The sequence below is a fragment of the Aquarana catesbeiana genome, linkage group LG12 (assembly GCF_042186555.1).
Source record: "Aquarana catesbeiana isolate 2022-GZ linkage group LG12, ASM4218655v1, whole genome shotgun sequence".
Classification (NCBI taxonomy): domain Eukaryota; kingdom Metazoa; phylum Chordata; class Amphibia; order Anura; family Ranidae; genus Aquarana; species Aquarana catesbeiana.
In genome coordinates, this window is record NC_133335.1 from 171,775,419 (window position 1) to 171,790,647 (window position 15,229).

The window sequence follows — 15,229 nt, forward strand, 5'->3', positions numbered from 1 at the left end:
TTACCGATGATTTGCACTGTCTATTGACAGCATGATCATAGGCTTTGTGCATGCAGACAGATGGCAACAGAGTGTCATTTAAAATCAGCATTCCAGAATATCGTGTCCACGCTACTGCCATTTTAAAAAATAAGGTGGTAGGCAAGTTAAGAAAATGCAGAGAATTTAAGCTGTGCCATCATAGTGACACAGAACTCATCATATATTTTGCATGCAGTCTGACATGCTTTTAAAGCACCAAAAAACACACACACAGGCATATGCCGTAGCATTGCTGCAGTGCTTGCTAGACAGAACATGTAACTCACAGACTGGTTTCACATTGCTAAACTCCAGCATTTTGTTTGTTTTGTTTTGGATGGATTGGGGAAGAGTAAATATTACTGTCAGGTTTTTAATTCTATCTGTGACCCTACTGGGGAGATTTTCCCTTACTGCATGTAACTGACACCCATGTAAGAAATAAGGGTATGGTCAACTATGGGGACAGGAAGATAGCAATAGAAACATATTTAGATATTCTACCTCTTCCTCATGTACTCTTGCTTTTGTTTGTATCCCCTTTCAAGAAATGTCCTGTTTCCTACCCTGTCCAAGGGGAACTCACAAATAGAGATACAACCTGACAAAGGTTCTAGCCATTCCCTTATATATTCAAAATGTTTTGCAGGAGTTGGGATTTAACAGGTTTAAAGGCCAGGGCAACAATTGACCATCTCTTTTCATTGTTCATTTTCTGTTCGTTACCCCTACTCATAATGAATAAACATTTACATACACCTACTGACCACCAGTATACACTATATGGCCAAACATTTGTGGACACTTGGCAATCACGCCTACACTATCTGGCCAAAAGTATGTTGGATCCCCTCTAAATTATTGAGTTCAGCTGTGCCCAATGAAGGGTGCTGGTATTACTACAGCATACATAGACTTTTTAGACATTTACGTGCTTCCAAACTTGTGGGTACAGTTTACAGAAGGATCTTATCTGGTCCAGCATGACTGTGCCCTGTGCGCAATGCCAGCTCCATTAAGACACAGTTTGACAAGTCTGATGTGAAGGAAGATGAATGTCCTACACAAAGCCTTGATCTTTATCTTGACATCCTTGACACCTTTGGGATGAGTACCTGGCCTCTTGGATGCTCTTTTATCTAATGGACACAAATGCCCCCCAGACACACTCCAAAGTCTTGTGAAAGCCTTCCTAGAGCTATGGAGGTTGTTGTAGCTACCAAGGGGAAATTGACTACAAAGGTTCCAAGTTTTGAAATGGGATGTTCAACAAGCTCATAGGGGTGACAGTAAGGTGTCCAAAAACTTTAGGCCATATAGTGTAACACACCATGTCTTTAATCTTATCTTTTTGGGTTTAAACATCAACCCAATAAGTAAAACCTGCAGATTCCATTAAACATCTGTAGGCCATGTTCTTGTGTAGGCCATGTTCATTTTTCACCATCGTTCATTGTGCCAATCTTTTTCCAACTCCATTTGTACCGATACATTCTCAGATGTCTATGTGTTCACAAATAACATTTCATTTTTAGGGTTAGAGCTAAAAGGAGGGTTAGAGCTAGGGCTACAGGGAAGGATGATGTTTTAAGGCTGCAGTAGGGGTCAGTGTTAGTGTTAAAGGAATGACTGATGTGAGGACAATGAACGATGAACGATATCTAAAACGGTCCAGTCTATACAGTGACAAGGTTTTTCACTTTCCAAACACTCCAGTCTAAACAGTGACAATGTCTTTCACTTTCCATTCAAATCTTTATTAACATTAATAAAGGAAAGACATCTATTGCTCAGCACGCTTCTTTCTGAACCCTCCAGGCTTATTCAGAGCTTCAACTTATCAGGAAAGTGCATATATTTTCACAAGCACAATTTACGCTTCAAGGCAGTAAATTGGTTACCTTCATAAACTTCACATTTGGTCCACTTGATTTTATGTAACAGTTATTTCAACCCCTTTGTATTGTAATATTTCTGTAAAAAAAAAAAAAATGTCACAACAACTGTAGGAATGGCAGTTTCACTCCTAAGAGCCACTATAGGCAAAACACCAGACTGCAGTACTTCAGTATCTCAAGAAACTGCAGTTAGAATATAGCCTTTCTCTTGAAGTATGTCAATCCCCTATGTATGGGCAACCAGCAAAAGTCTGCTAATATAGGTTTGTTCATGGATGTCTTCATTGTGCTTTTCTTCTAAAAATTCTGATGACCCCCTGCATAGTGAAAGGGCCAAACACCATAGCACAGCATGGAGATCTTCACTTGGCTTCAAAAATTCTTAGACAATGTTCTGTGCAGATGTATATATTACACAATATTGCTTTATGCTGCAGCATAAAACCCAGGACAGAAATCCAAGCCTCTAAATGGAGTTACAGGCTTGGGACCTGTACACGTGGCTGTGACTCTTCAGTAATGGGCTGTTGTTTCAAGAGCAGTCTTTGCACAGAGCTACTTGTCCCCGCTGGTAGTCTCTACACGGACATAGCCGACGGAACTTTGTGTTTTGTCCTGAGCAACTAAAGAGCAGTGGCTCCCTCTGCAGGTAACATTCACGGACTTGGGGTGACACTGCAGGATACAAATGGCTCATTACAGCTTCTGTACTGTCACACTGGGCTCCAAGCCTAAGAGAAAAAAAGTAGATTAAATGAGATCTGAGTGACAGAGGGATGTGAAGCATATGAAATACAACAGGGATGTCCCCACTACGGCCTATGAAACATTTTTGCTTATTAACTACTACTAGCTTATCTTTAGAGTTATAAATAGTGAAGGCTGTGTCATGGTGACACAATGCAGTAATGTCACACTTGCACAAAAAAGTGATGTGCCAATCTCTTTCTCCAACTCTATCTGTACTAATACATTCTCAGATTTCTATGTGTACAAACAACATTGCATTTTTAGGGTTAGAGCTACAAGGAGGGTTAGAGTTAGGGCTACAGGGAAGGCTGCACTAGGAAGTAGTGTTAAAGGAAAGACTGATGTGAGGCATATTGTTAGGGCTCTGAGGAGACTTAGTCTTAGGGTTACAGGGAAGATTGTGTGATGCTTAGACTTATTTGCGGGGAGTGTAGGTGTTCTGGCTACAGTGAGGGTTAGTGTTAGGCTTACAGGGGTTGGACAAAAATATGGATACACTACGTGATTTGCAGGTATGAAAGTGACATGTTTCATGTTAAATGCAGAAGTGATGTAACATGGGACGGTAGGTGGTATAAACTCCAAACATACAAAGAACACTAGACACACCAAACTGGATTAATAATGGTCGCGGCCTTGTTTATTGGTTTTCACAAATATAAACAATTATCCCTGGTCAGAGTTCCGAAGTTCATCTGAATTTCTGACCTGGGCTAAAATGGACCCTGTTACTGTTCTCTTCCAACCATGATGGAGTGTTACGGCTTTCTCCCGCATCTATGTTTTCCACCACTTCCATCCCCAGACCCTTTTTTCCCCAAGCGACCCTTTCCTATTTCCATATCCACCCCCCCTTTCTTCTATTCTTCTTTCGTTTTTTCTTTCCTATATTTTTTATTTTATTTATTTTATTTTTCCTCCTTTTCTTTATTTTTCTCTTAGTATGTATGTGTATATATGCAGTATATGGATATATGAAGGTGTATATCCGTGCTCAGAACCAAAAACAAGCAGCTGTACACTATACCCAGATACCAGGCACATTACATTTCTAAACAAAGTGCAGCTCTAAATATGTAATTACATAACTTAAAGTGCTATATAATAAAGTGCATAAATCAATATAATCAGTATATTCAAATGGGAAGTAGTCAAACTAGAGTCCATAAAAGAAGTCTTATAAGAAACCCGCTGAGGATAAAGGATCCGTGTAGTAAATGTGAATCAGAAGAATCACCAGCGTGTCACCATCCACACAAACAGTTGAAGGCTTACCAGAGAGCCAGCGACCACCCTTACTCAGGGGGTCAGACAGTGCTCAATCAGATCTCAAATCCACTAAATAGGAGCCTGTGTGTCCTCTCAGATAGCCGGGAATGGTGTGCAATGGAGAACACCCAAACTAGCCAGGAAGCAACATCCGGAAACACTCTGTTACTTAACTGTAGTGCATGAAAAATACAAAAATCCACATAGCGCAATACTGTAGAAGTTTCACATTTAATAAAATTGTAGTGCACTTACATTATAACTGCATAAATGAGCATGTATATACATCATATCCAGGGCTGATCAGTTTCCTTTATGTAAAATAGCCAAATGTCGGTCGTGTATGCACCGTAGCGTGTGTACGTAACCCGACGCATTTCATCATACGTGACTCCATCATGACGAAACATGTCGGAAAGAGTTAAGTAAACATGCTACTGCGCATAAGGGAAATTGATCAGCCCTGGATACAATGTATATACATGCTCATTTATGCCGTTTTCATTTAAGTGCACTATGATTTTATTAAATGTTTAACTTCTACAGTATTGCGCTATGTGGATTTTTGTATTTTTCATGCACTATAGTTATTGAGTATCACTGAGTGTCTACGGATGTTGCTTCTTGGCTTGTTTGGGAGTTCTCCATTGCACACCATTCGCGGCTATCTGAGAGGATGCGCAGGCTCCTATTGAGTGGATTTGAGATCTTATTGAGCGCTATCTGACCCCCTGAGTAAGGGTGGTTGCTGGATCTCTGGTAAGCCTTCAGCTGTTTAAGTGTGGATGGTGACACGCTGGTGATTCTTCTGTTTCACATATGTGTATATATAGTATTACGTTAACGTGTACCCTTGGCAATCATTACGTAGACATTGTATCCTAAATGTATGTAACTTCTATAATGGAACTTCTTTGTCTATTGTCAATTTAAGCTCTGTTTTTTTTTCTTCTATATTTGAAAACCTTAAAGCAGAGTTCCAGCGTCAAAAAAGTTTATTTTAAAAAGTCAGCAGCTACAAGTACTGTAGCTGCTGACTTAATAAGGACACTTACCTGTCCAGGTAGTTTGCGATGTTGGCCCTCCGTGGCAGATTCGTCCACCAGCTCGGGTGCAAACTGTAAACTGGAAGTGGAGCCTTCAGGCTTCACAGCCGGTTTGCTACTGTGCATGCGCGAGTCGTGCAGCACTTTATAAATGGCCACCTCGTCTTTTGGGACACACACAGGTCCCAGAAGGCAGTGAGGGAGAAGGAGGATGGCTTGCTGCAGAAGAGAAAATGACGTATTTCATTGTGGCCCTACTGGGACGGAAGTAAACCTTTGTACTTCTGAAAAGGTAGGAAAAAATAAATAAAAATATATATATCCAAAAAAGAGGGGTGGAGGGGTGATCTTTAGTTTAAGACCACCTTGTAAAGTTCGGTGGAACTCCGCTTTAACCACTTGCTTACTGGGCACTTAAACCCCCTCCTATCCAGACCAATTTTCAGCTTACAGCGCTGATGCACTTTGAATGACAATTGTGCGGTCATACAACACTGTACCCAAATTAAATTTTTATCATTTTCTTCACACAAATAGAGCTTTCTTTTGGTGGTATTTAATCACAGCAGATTTTTATTTTTTGCTAAACAAGAAAAGATGGAAAATTTTGAAAAAAAAAAAAATCACGTTTCATAGTTTGTTATAAAATTTTGCAAACAGGTAATTTTTCGCCTTCATTGATATGCGCTGATGAGGCGGCACTGGTGGGAACTGATAGGCTGCACTGATGGGGACAGATAAAGCGGTACTGATGGGCACATATAAGGCGGCACTGATGGGCCCTGATGGGTGGTACTGATGGGTGGTACTGATGGGTGTCACTGACGAGAACTGGTAGGTGACACTGAGGTGCAGCACTGTTGAGGCACCGATTGTGGGCACTGATAGGTGGCACTGTGGGCACTGATGGGTGGTGCTGGTGGGCACTGTTGTGTAATGTTGGTGGTACTGGCAGGTGGCACAGGTGGGCACTGAGGAGCTGGCGGCAGCTCTCCATGATCGGGACCGCTGTCCCTCTCACAGCCTCCAGTGGTCATTTTTTTTCAGCGCAAGGAGAAAAAATAGCCGATTACTGGCTCTGTTTACATCACATGAGCAGCTGTCATTGGCTGACAGCTGATCACGTGGTAAGGGGTCACTATCGACCCCTTACTCCGATCTGTGATCCAGCGAGTCTCACAGACTCAGGAGGCGTGCTGGCCACTTGGGCACGGGAGGACATCAATAGACGTCCTCCCGGCAAAGCAGGTCCGCAATGTAGCAGTCATTCAGCTATAGTGCGGATCTGAATAGGTTAATAAAACAAAATTTAAACAATAACATTTCATGATAACTCTTACTCAATAAATACTTTGAAAATGTAAACAAAATTAGCCAAAATCAATGGGGAGCGTCTCAAATATCCCTCTGGTGACTGGCAAAGACCCCCCTCAGCCTCCTGTCTAAATGGTGATCCTTGTACTTTCTAGAATGTTCTGGGGGTCAGGTGACTTTAAATTATCTATCCTAGAGGACCCCCCAGAACTTACAGAACATTCCCAATCAGCTAACCTTGGGGGGTTTGATTTTCCTACCGCCACCATCCCATGAGGGAAAAGGGGACCTTAAAACAGGCTATCCACCCTTTCCTCACATTCTTTTGCTTCCGCTGTGTGATAGGACAAATGAAACTGTGCGGAGGGAACTCCATAAGCAAAACATTCACAGATGAGCTGAAATTGCCAAACCAACAGTGACTGACATTAATACTCAGAATGAGAGAGTGGTGCAACACCCATAAAGCGTGGACTATAGATCAAAGACTGTAATATGGTCCGATGAATTGAGCTTCACACTATTCCCAACCACCAGACGTGTTTACATGTGGTGAACACCATGCCAAGCTTACGACCAGGACTATTTTGTGCTAATGGTAAAGCATGGTGACAGCGCAATCATGGTCTGGATAGCCATATCTTGGTATTCTGCAGGCCCCATGTACAAATTTTGGTCGACCGTGTGAAACCCTTGGTGCAAACATTGTTTACCGAAGACAACACTATTTACCAAGACGGTAATGCTCTGATTCCACAGCTGGGGCTGTCAAATTGTGGTTTTATCAGCATGCAAAGTCTCGCACCTTCCCTGGGCGCCGCAGTCACCAGACCTCGATATCGTAGAGCCTGCCATAAGCAGGTGTGACCAGACTGTGTGGACTGCAAAGTGGAAACCAAAGACGCATGTAAGGTGAATAATATAAAGTTTATTAAAGATAAGTAGTAAACACGTAAACACCCCAAATACAAATAGTGCTCAACTAACCAACAGAAACCCACAGACAACAAATATATACAGCCAAAGGGAAGTACCAAAATCAAACACGTTAGCCAGGCCAGGATCATACACAGAAGATGAGCAGATAACAAAGGGCAGTTCCTGAATCACAAACGCTAGCCAGGCCAGGGTCATACACAGCAGATCAGCAGATGAACAAGGGCAGGACAGGAGAGGGAGATAATTGATGGGATCAGGCTACAAGGGAACAGAAACACAGGAAAGACAGGATCAGGATGGGATTGGGTACAGGTTCAGGTACAGTTTCAGGTCCAGGTCCAGGTCCAGGTTCAGGTTACAGGTTACAGGTTACAGGCTAACAGGTCAGGGCGCAAGAACGATACCAGGGCAAGCATCTGAATGCTTGCCGGGTATTTATATGCACACCTGCAATTAGCCTCAGGTGACACCTGATCGCAGAAGGTGCTGTCTGCTCCACACTGCCAGGATCCATCTGCTGGTGGACGCCAGTACTGCGGCCCAAAGATGACATAACACCAGCAGGGAAAAGCTCTCCTGACAGTTCCAAACTGCCAGGAGACACCTGCTGGTGGACTTCAGTACTGCACGCCAAATGATAGATATTACCAGTAGATGGAACCTTTCTTGACAGTACCCCTCCCAAAGGAGCGACCTCCGGGCGCTCCAACTAGATGTAACAGCGAATAGCCCATGGCATCAAGCTGAGCAGCGGGCAAAGGCAAATCAAGCTGGGCGTGTAATAAGTCCATGGTATCAAGCCGGACAACGGACGGAGGTACATCAAGCTGGACAGCGGGCACATCAAGCTGGGCAGCAGGCACATCAGGGCAGACCGCGGGCACATCAGGGCAGACCGCGGGCACATGAGGGCAGACCGCGGGCACATCAGGGCAGACCGCGGGCACATCAGGGCAGACCGGTCATCGAGCTGGGCAGCAAGCTCCAGGTCATCGGGTTGGGCAGCAGGCTCTGGGCCATCGAGCTGGGCAGTAGGCTCCAGGTCAGCGAGCTGGGCAGCAGACACTGGGATATCAGGCCGAGCAGCAAGCACCGTAATGGCAGGCTGGGTAACAGGCACCGGCTCAGCAAGCCCCGGCCCAGTGGGCTAGGTAACGGGCCCCGGATCAGCAAGCCTGATGCCGAGCACTGGCCAAGAAAGCCAGATGATGGGCACTGGCGTGACAGGCCGAGACACGGGCACCAAAACTTCAGGCTGAGGCTGGGACACCGGATCTTCAGACTGGGACACCGGGACTTCAAGCGGGGACACAGGCACCGGAGATTCAAGCGGGGACACAGGCACTGGAACTTCAAGCGGGGACACAGGCACGGAAACATCAGACTGGAAGGCAGGCACCGAGACATCAGACTGGAAGGCGGGCACCGAGACATCAGACTGGAAGGCGGGCACCGAGACATCAGACTGGAAGGCGGGCACCGAGACATCAGACTGGAAGGCGGCACCGAGACATCAGACTGGAAGGCGGGCACCGAGACATCAGACTGGAAAGCAGGCACCGGGACATCAGACTGGAAAGCAGGCACCGGGACATCAGACTGGAAGGCGGGCACTGAGACATCAGACTGGAAGGCGGGCACCGAGACATCAGACTGGAAGGCGGGCACCGAGACATCAGACTGGAAGGCAGGCACCGGGACATCAGACTGGAAGGCCGGCACGGGGACATCAGACTGGAAGGCCGGCACGGGAACATCAGACTGGAGGGCAGACACCAGGACATCAGACTGGACAACAGGCAGAGACACTGGCACAACAGACTGAACAGCAGGCATTGGAACATCAGGCTGGAGTGGATTAACTGGTGTGGAGGAAGGATTGGGTGATGGCAGGATGGTATGGGTTGGGAAAAACTTCCGCTTCTTTTTGGTTTTAGCCACTGAATATTTGTATGTGGGTACAGGGCTATAGGTAGTGGATACAGTTGATAGAAGCGAAGAGCAGAAGGATGGTAAAAGAGAGAGAACATTTTGAAGGGAGATTTAGTGGAATTGATGTAGGCAGCCAAGAAGAATCAGAGGGGTTAAAGGCAGGGTAGGTGCAGCAGGAGGAAACAGGGTACTGGTACTTCATTGGTAGCAGGGTATAATGGTCTTCAACTGTGGTTGTTGGGGGCAACGGAGAGGAAGACATCCCAGCAGGCTGGTATCTAGACACAGAATTGGGTGGTTGGGAACTGACAGAGGCTGAGTACAACAAGTTTGACCAGGCCTGTAACACAGGTTGAACAAAAGTTGGTTTACAAACAGCCTGTCTAACCAGGGATTGTACTGAACAAATGCAATCAGACAACACCTGCTGGGAACAAGAGGAAAAATGTTCAGTGAAAAAAGCCGGATCATCCTCCAACAGCCATACTAGAGACTCCACCTGATCACTACTGAAGGGGGGAGAAAAATCATAACCCTTAGGACTGCTAGACAAGGCTAGCTCAGCACACACCTGTATCAGGGGCTGAACGTTTTTAAACAGCAATCTACCCTGATCAACCAGAGAATGGGCCAGACGGATACATTCCAGGAGCTGATCCCTGGCCCACTCTTTCAATAGCAGACAACAATATTTGTTATCCTCCAATACCAGTGAGGCAAGAACAACTGTTTCTAAATGCATCTTAGTAGCAGTAACAGCACTACAATGGTTCCTTTGTGCAGTCACTTCTGGTCAGAGATGGCCCTGTCATAAAGAGGTGTGACCAGACTGTGTGGACTGCAAAGAGGAAACCAAAACGCATGTAAGGTGAATAATATAAAGTTTATCAAAGATAAGTAGTAAACACCCCAAATACAAATAGTGCTCAACTAACCAACCGAAACCCACAGACAACAGATAATATATACAGCCAAAGGGAAGTACCAAAATCAGACATGTTAGCCAGGCCAGGGTCATACACAGAAGATCAGCAGATGAACAAGGGCAGGACAGGAGAGGGAGATAATGGATGGGATCGGGTACATGTACAGGTTCAGGTCCAGGTCCAGTTACAGGTTACAGGCTAACAGGTCAGGGTGCAAGGACGATACCAGGGCAAGCATCTGAATGCTTGCCGGGTATTTATATGCACACCTGCAATTAGCCTCAGGTGACACCTGATCGCAGGAGGTGCTGTCTGCTTCACACTGCCAGGATCCCTCCGCTGGCGGACACCAGTACTGCGGCCCAAAGATGAGATAACACCAGCAGGGGAAAGCTCTCCTGACAGTTCCAAACAGACACCTGCTGGTGGACGTCAGTACTGCATGCCAAATGATAGATATTACCAGCGGATGGAACGTTTCCTGATAGAGCCACTATAGTAAATTTTGGAGAACAAGGTTGTGGTTTGTTTTCCTTCTCTGGCATCTCTGCAAGAACTGGAATGATTTATGCATGAGGAGTGGTATCAGATTCCATGATCCACCATCCAAGACTTATATTTGTCAATTTCCAGGAGAAGTGCAAAACACCATATTAGGTTTTCATTCTTTTACCTGGGAGGGAGGGTTAGACTAGGGGCTACAGGAAGGATTAAAGTGGGGTTAAAGTGGAATGAATATTAGGGCTATATGGAGGGTTAGTGCTAGAGATAAAGGGAGGGATAATGTGAGGGTAACATAGAATAATATGAGGGTTACAGGAAGGGATAGTGTGAGTGTTAGTGTTAGGGCTGCAGGGAGGGTAGTGTTAGGTTTACAGAGAGGACTGTTGTGAGGGTTAGCCTTATGCTTACATGAAGGGTTAGTGTGAGGGTCACAAGCTGGTGTTAGGGTTACAGGAAGGGTTAGTGTAAGGATTACAAAGAAATTTAGTATGAGGCTTACAGGGAAGATTAATGTTAGGGCTACAGGGAGGGTTAGTTTAAGGCTACAGGAAGGGCTAACATTAGGGTTAAAGGAAAGATTAGTGTTGTGGTAACAGGGAGGGTTAGCTTTAGGGTTAAATGGAAGATTGGCTACAGGGAGGGTTAATGTTAGAACAGGGAATATTATTGTGAGGGTTTGTGCTGTTACAGGAAGAGTATGAGGTAACCTTCTGGGAGTGAAAGCTAATGTGTGAATATAACTCTTCAGTCCATAATATCTGTATGTTGACTGCATTTAACCCATATCTCTGCTGAGCATTTGACTTGAATTTGTCTTCACCTTGAGTGGATAAATGTTCCCTAAAGCAGTATAAGTCCTTATGATTGTCTACCTCTGTATTTGATTTTAGAGGCTTTGAAAGCTTTGTTTCCTCTTGAAGGTTTAAGAGGTTAACAAGAAGACAGGTTTACCCAAAGCCCCTCTTCTCTCCAGGTAAAACTTAAGACGTATTTTAATTTCAATCAGATACTGTTTCCTTTCTGGCACATTCCATGGAGAGGAAAAAATAAAAGACCATAACAAATCTGTTGAGATCTTGGGTAGCTTTTATTTTCAATGTAACAACCACCTTGGATTTGAGCACAAATCCTTTTGTATTCAATGTGCCTTTGAGCTATTCGTGCAACTGTTGAAAGTTTACAGTGTGCTGATTTTTAACGCATACCAACCAATAGTCAATGCTGGTCTGTAATTCTAAGGCTCTGGGTGGAATGAAATGTAAGATAATGGTGTAAAAAAGTGCATGAAGCTGGCAATTGCCTATAACAATTACAAGGTGGTTTATTTTTCTAATACAGAAGTCTGTAAAGTGTCAGCTAACCTTTTGCATTCTTTTTCCCTAATTCTACTGTAAAAACATCGACAAGCTAATTAAGTATGGTATTGCAAACCACAGCAATGATATCCAATGCAGTAGCTCACATCCTATTTCATTTTAACTTTTATCCCTTAAGGCTGTAAAAGCAAAAAAGACAGCTGTTGATTGGTAACACTTTTGCACACTGCTCTTTGCAGTAGGTAAGCCTGTAGGGATCATCTACCCAGTGCAGAGATGGCAGCTTGAATAAAAGGTGTAATTTTTTTTTCCTGTTTGTTTTCATTTATTACACATACAGTGCCTTGCAAAAGTATTCACCACCCTTGGATTTTTACCTATTTTGTTACATTACAATTTCAATGTTTTTTTAATCTGAATTATATATGATGGATCAGAACACAATAGTCTAAGTTGGTGAAGTAAAATTAGAAAAATTTATACATAAAACTATTTTTTCAGAAATAAAAAAAAATGATAATTGGCATGTGCGTATGTATTCACCCCCTTTGTTATGAAGCCCATAAAAAGCTCTGGTACAACCAATTACCTTCAGAAGTCACATAATTAGTGAAATGATGTCCACCTGTGTGCAATCTAAGTGTCACATGATCTGTTATTACATATACACGCCTTTTTGAAAAGCTCCAGAGGCTGCAACACCTAAGCAAGAGGCACCACTATCCAAACACTGCCATGAAGACCAAGGAACTCTCCAAACAAGTAAGGGACAATGTTGTTGAGAAGTACAAGTCAGGGTTAGGTTATAAAAAAATATCCAAATATTTGATGATCCCTAAGAGCACCATCAAATCTATGATAACCTAATGCAACAGCAAACCTGCCAAGAGACGGCCGCACACCAAAACTCATGGACCGGGCAAGGAGGGCATTAATCAGAGAGGCAGCACAGAGACCTAAGGTAACCCTGGAGGAGCTGCAGAGTTCCACAGCAGAGACTGGAGTATCTGTACATAGGACGACAATAAGCCGCACGCTCCATAGAGTTGGGCTTTATGGCAGAGTGGCCAGAAGAAAGCCATTACTTTCAGCAAAAAACAAAATGGCACATTTTGAGTTTGCGAAAAGGCATGTGGGAGACTCCCAAAATGTATGGAGGAAGGTGCTCTGGTCTGACGAGACTAAAATTGAACTTTTTGGCCATCAAAGAAAACGCTATGTCTGGCGCAAACATCACCCAAAGGACACCATAGTGATACATGGTGGTGGCAGCATCATGCCGTGGGGATGTTTTTCAGTAGTCGGGACAGGGAAACTGGTCAGAGTTGAGGAAAAGATGGATGGTGCCAAATACAGGGATATTCTTGAGCAAAACCTGTACCACTCTGTGTGTGATTTAAGGGTAGGACGGAGGTTCACCTTCCAGCAGGACAATGACCCCAAACACACCGCTAAAGCAACACTTGAGTGGTTTAAGGGGAAACATGTAAATGTGGTGGAATGGCCCAGACCTCAATCCAATAGAAAATCTGTGGTCAGACTAAAAGATTGCTGTTCACAAGCGCAAGCCATCCAACTTGAAGGAGCTGGAGCAGTTTTGCAAGGAGGAATACGCAAAAATCCCACTGGTAAGATGTGGCAAGCTCATAAAGACTTATCCAAAGCGTCTTGGAGCTGTGATAGCCGCAAAAGGTGGCTCTACAAAATATTGACTTTAGGGGGGTGAATAGTTATGCACATTGACTTTTCTTTTTTTTTTTGTCCTATTTGTTCTTTGCTTCACAATAATAAAAAAAAAATCTTCCAAGTTGTGTGCATGTTCTGTAAATTAAATGATGCAAATCCTCAAACAATCCATGTTAATTCCAGGTTGTGAGGCAACAAGACACGAAAAATGCCAAGGGGTGAATACTTTTGCAAGGCACTGTATATGTATCTACTTCACTACAAACAAGTGCATAGGTAACTGGTACAGAAAACAAGCAAAACTAGCACCCTTTAATCACCAGGGGTATTTTCAGCCTTTGCCACCATAACTCTGGACTGAAAGCTCTAAGGCAGTGGTTCTCAACTGTCACTGCCGGGCTGCGGCCTCATTGCCTCTGAACCTCAAGCAGTTTCACTAACCTGTCACCCAGCCTCCCATAGTGGGCCATGATGTCCCTCAACCTCTCCAAGTTTCCCTAGGCCCCTTGAGAGCCCTCGGTCTTCACAGTGCTGCCCAAATGTCAACAGTGTCCCCAATCCCCTGCAGTGTCCTACATTGACCCCAACCCCTGCAGTGCCCTCAAAAGGCTCCCATGGTGCCCCTGCAAAAACCCCAGCCCCATCCAGAGACACACAGATCCCCCCAGTTCCCTCCAGAAACCTCATTCCTTACAGGCAGGGCTGGACTGGGACAAAAATTTGGCCCTGGACTTCATCCAGACCAGCCCACTTTAATTTTGCAAACATGCACAAAAACAGTATTCTGTGCACTTGCACAAGAGCGATGTCACCACGGCTATCCACACAGCAGGAGCACGCAAACCCAGAAGGAAGACCGGGTGAAGGGGGAAGCCCCCGGCAGCAGTGACAGCACGCTGCTGGAGGGCTTCGCTTCTCTGGGTAGCGTGATCCTACTTCCTTCCACCTTTCACAAGTGATATCCCACTACCCAGAGTTTTTTCTTGCACTGGGACACATTACGCTTACTGCTTTGATTGCATATTTTGCAGTTTTTTCTCTGCACATTCGAAGAGACTAATTTGCAAATTTTTGCACTCTTTTTGCACTTTAATACCATTTACATAGTTTGGCTATAATTGTTTTAATTATAAGCATGGTTTATATATCAATTTTTTGCTGAAAATATTTTTATGCACTTATTTTTGCACATTTCAATATTAATTGACACTTTTGATGAACTTTTAGCTACGTTAGATTTTGCATATTGTTTGAATCATTATTTGTACCGAATGGATTTTTGTTGTTATTTTGATGTCTTTTTAGTTAGCTCCACATCCTTTGCTATATATTCAATGGCTCTGCATTATGCGGCTGTGCCAGGCCGGCCGGTTACCTGGATGGGTTCCTCAGGGCCCAAAATTTCAAGTCCTGAGCTACCAGCCAGGCCTCAAGGGTTACACGCCACCAGTTGACCCACTCAACCCCTACCCTGCCTCGCCCCTAAACACGCCCTCATAAATTAGCTCATGAAATGACACTTAAATGTTTTAAGCAGAATTAAGTTACACAAATAAATGTTAACAACTTTACCAGTGGCCCTCAGCACAGCCTCACCAGTGCCCATCAAAGTAGGCTCACCTGTGCCT

At 44.2% G+C, this 15,229-nt stretch overlaps 1 protein-coding gene across 5 annotated transcripts in view; it reads right to left on the reverse strand.

Moving 5' to 3' along the window:
• Positions 1-660: 660 nt before the first annotated feature.
• MGAT5B (alpha-1,6-mannosylglycoprotein 6-beta-N-acetylglucosaminyltransferase B) overlaps positions 661-15,229 on the reverse strand; it is a 280,078-nt gene continuing 265,509 nt past the window's right edge. For 4 of the 5 annotated variants that reach the window (XM_073606206.1, XM_073606208.1, XM_073606207.1 and 1 more), the window contains one exon: positions 661-2,650. In XM_073606206.1, the coding sequence (XP_073462307.1) occupies positions 2,452-2,650 (199 nt within the window). In that variant the 3' untranslated portion in view covers positions 661-2,451. The remainder of the gene's footprint in view (positions 2,651-15,229) is intronic. The other variant, XM_073606210.1, reaches the window with a different exon arrangement.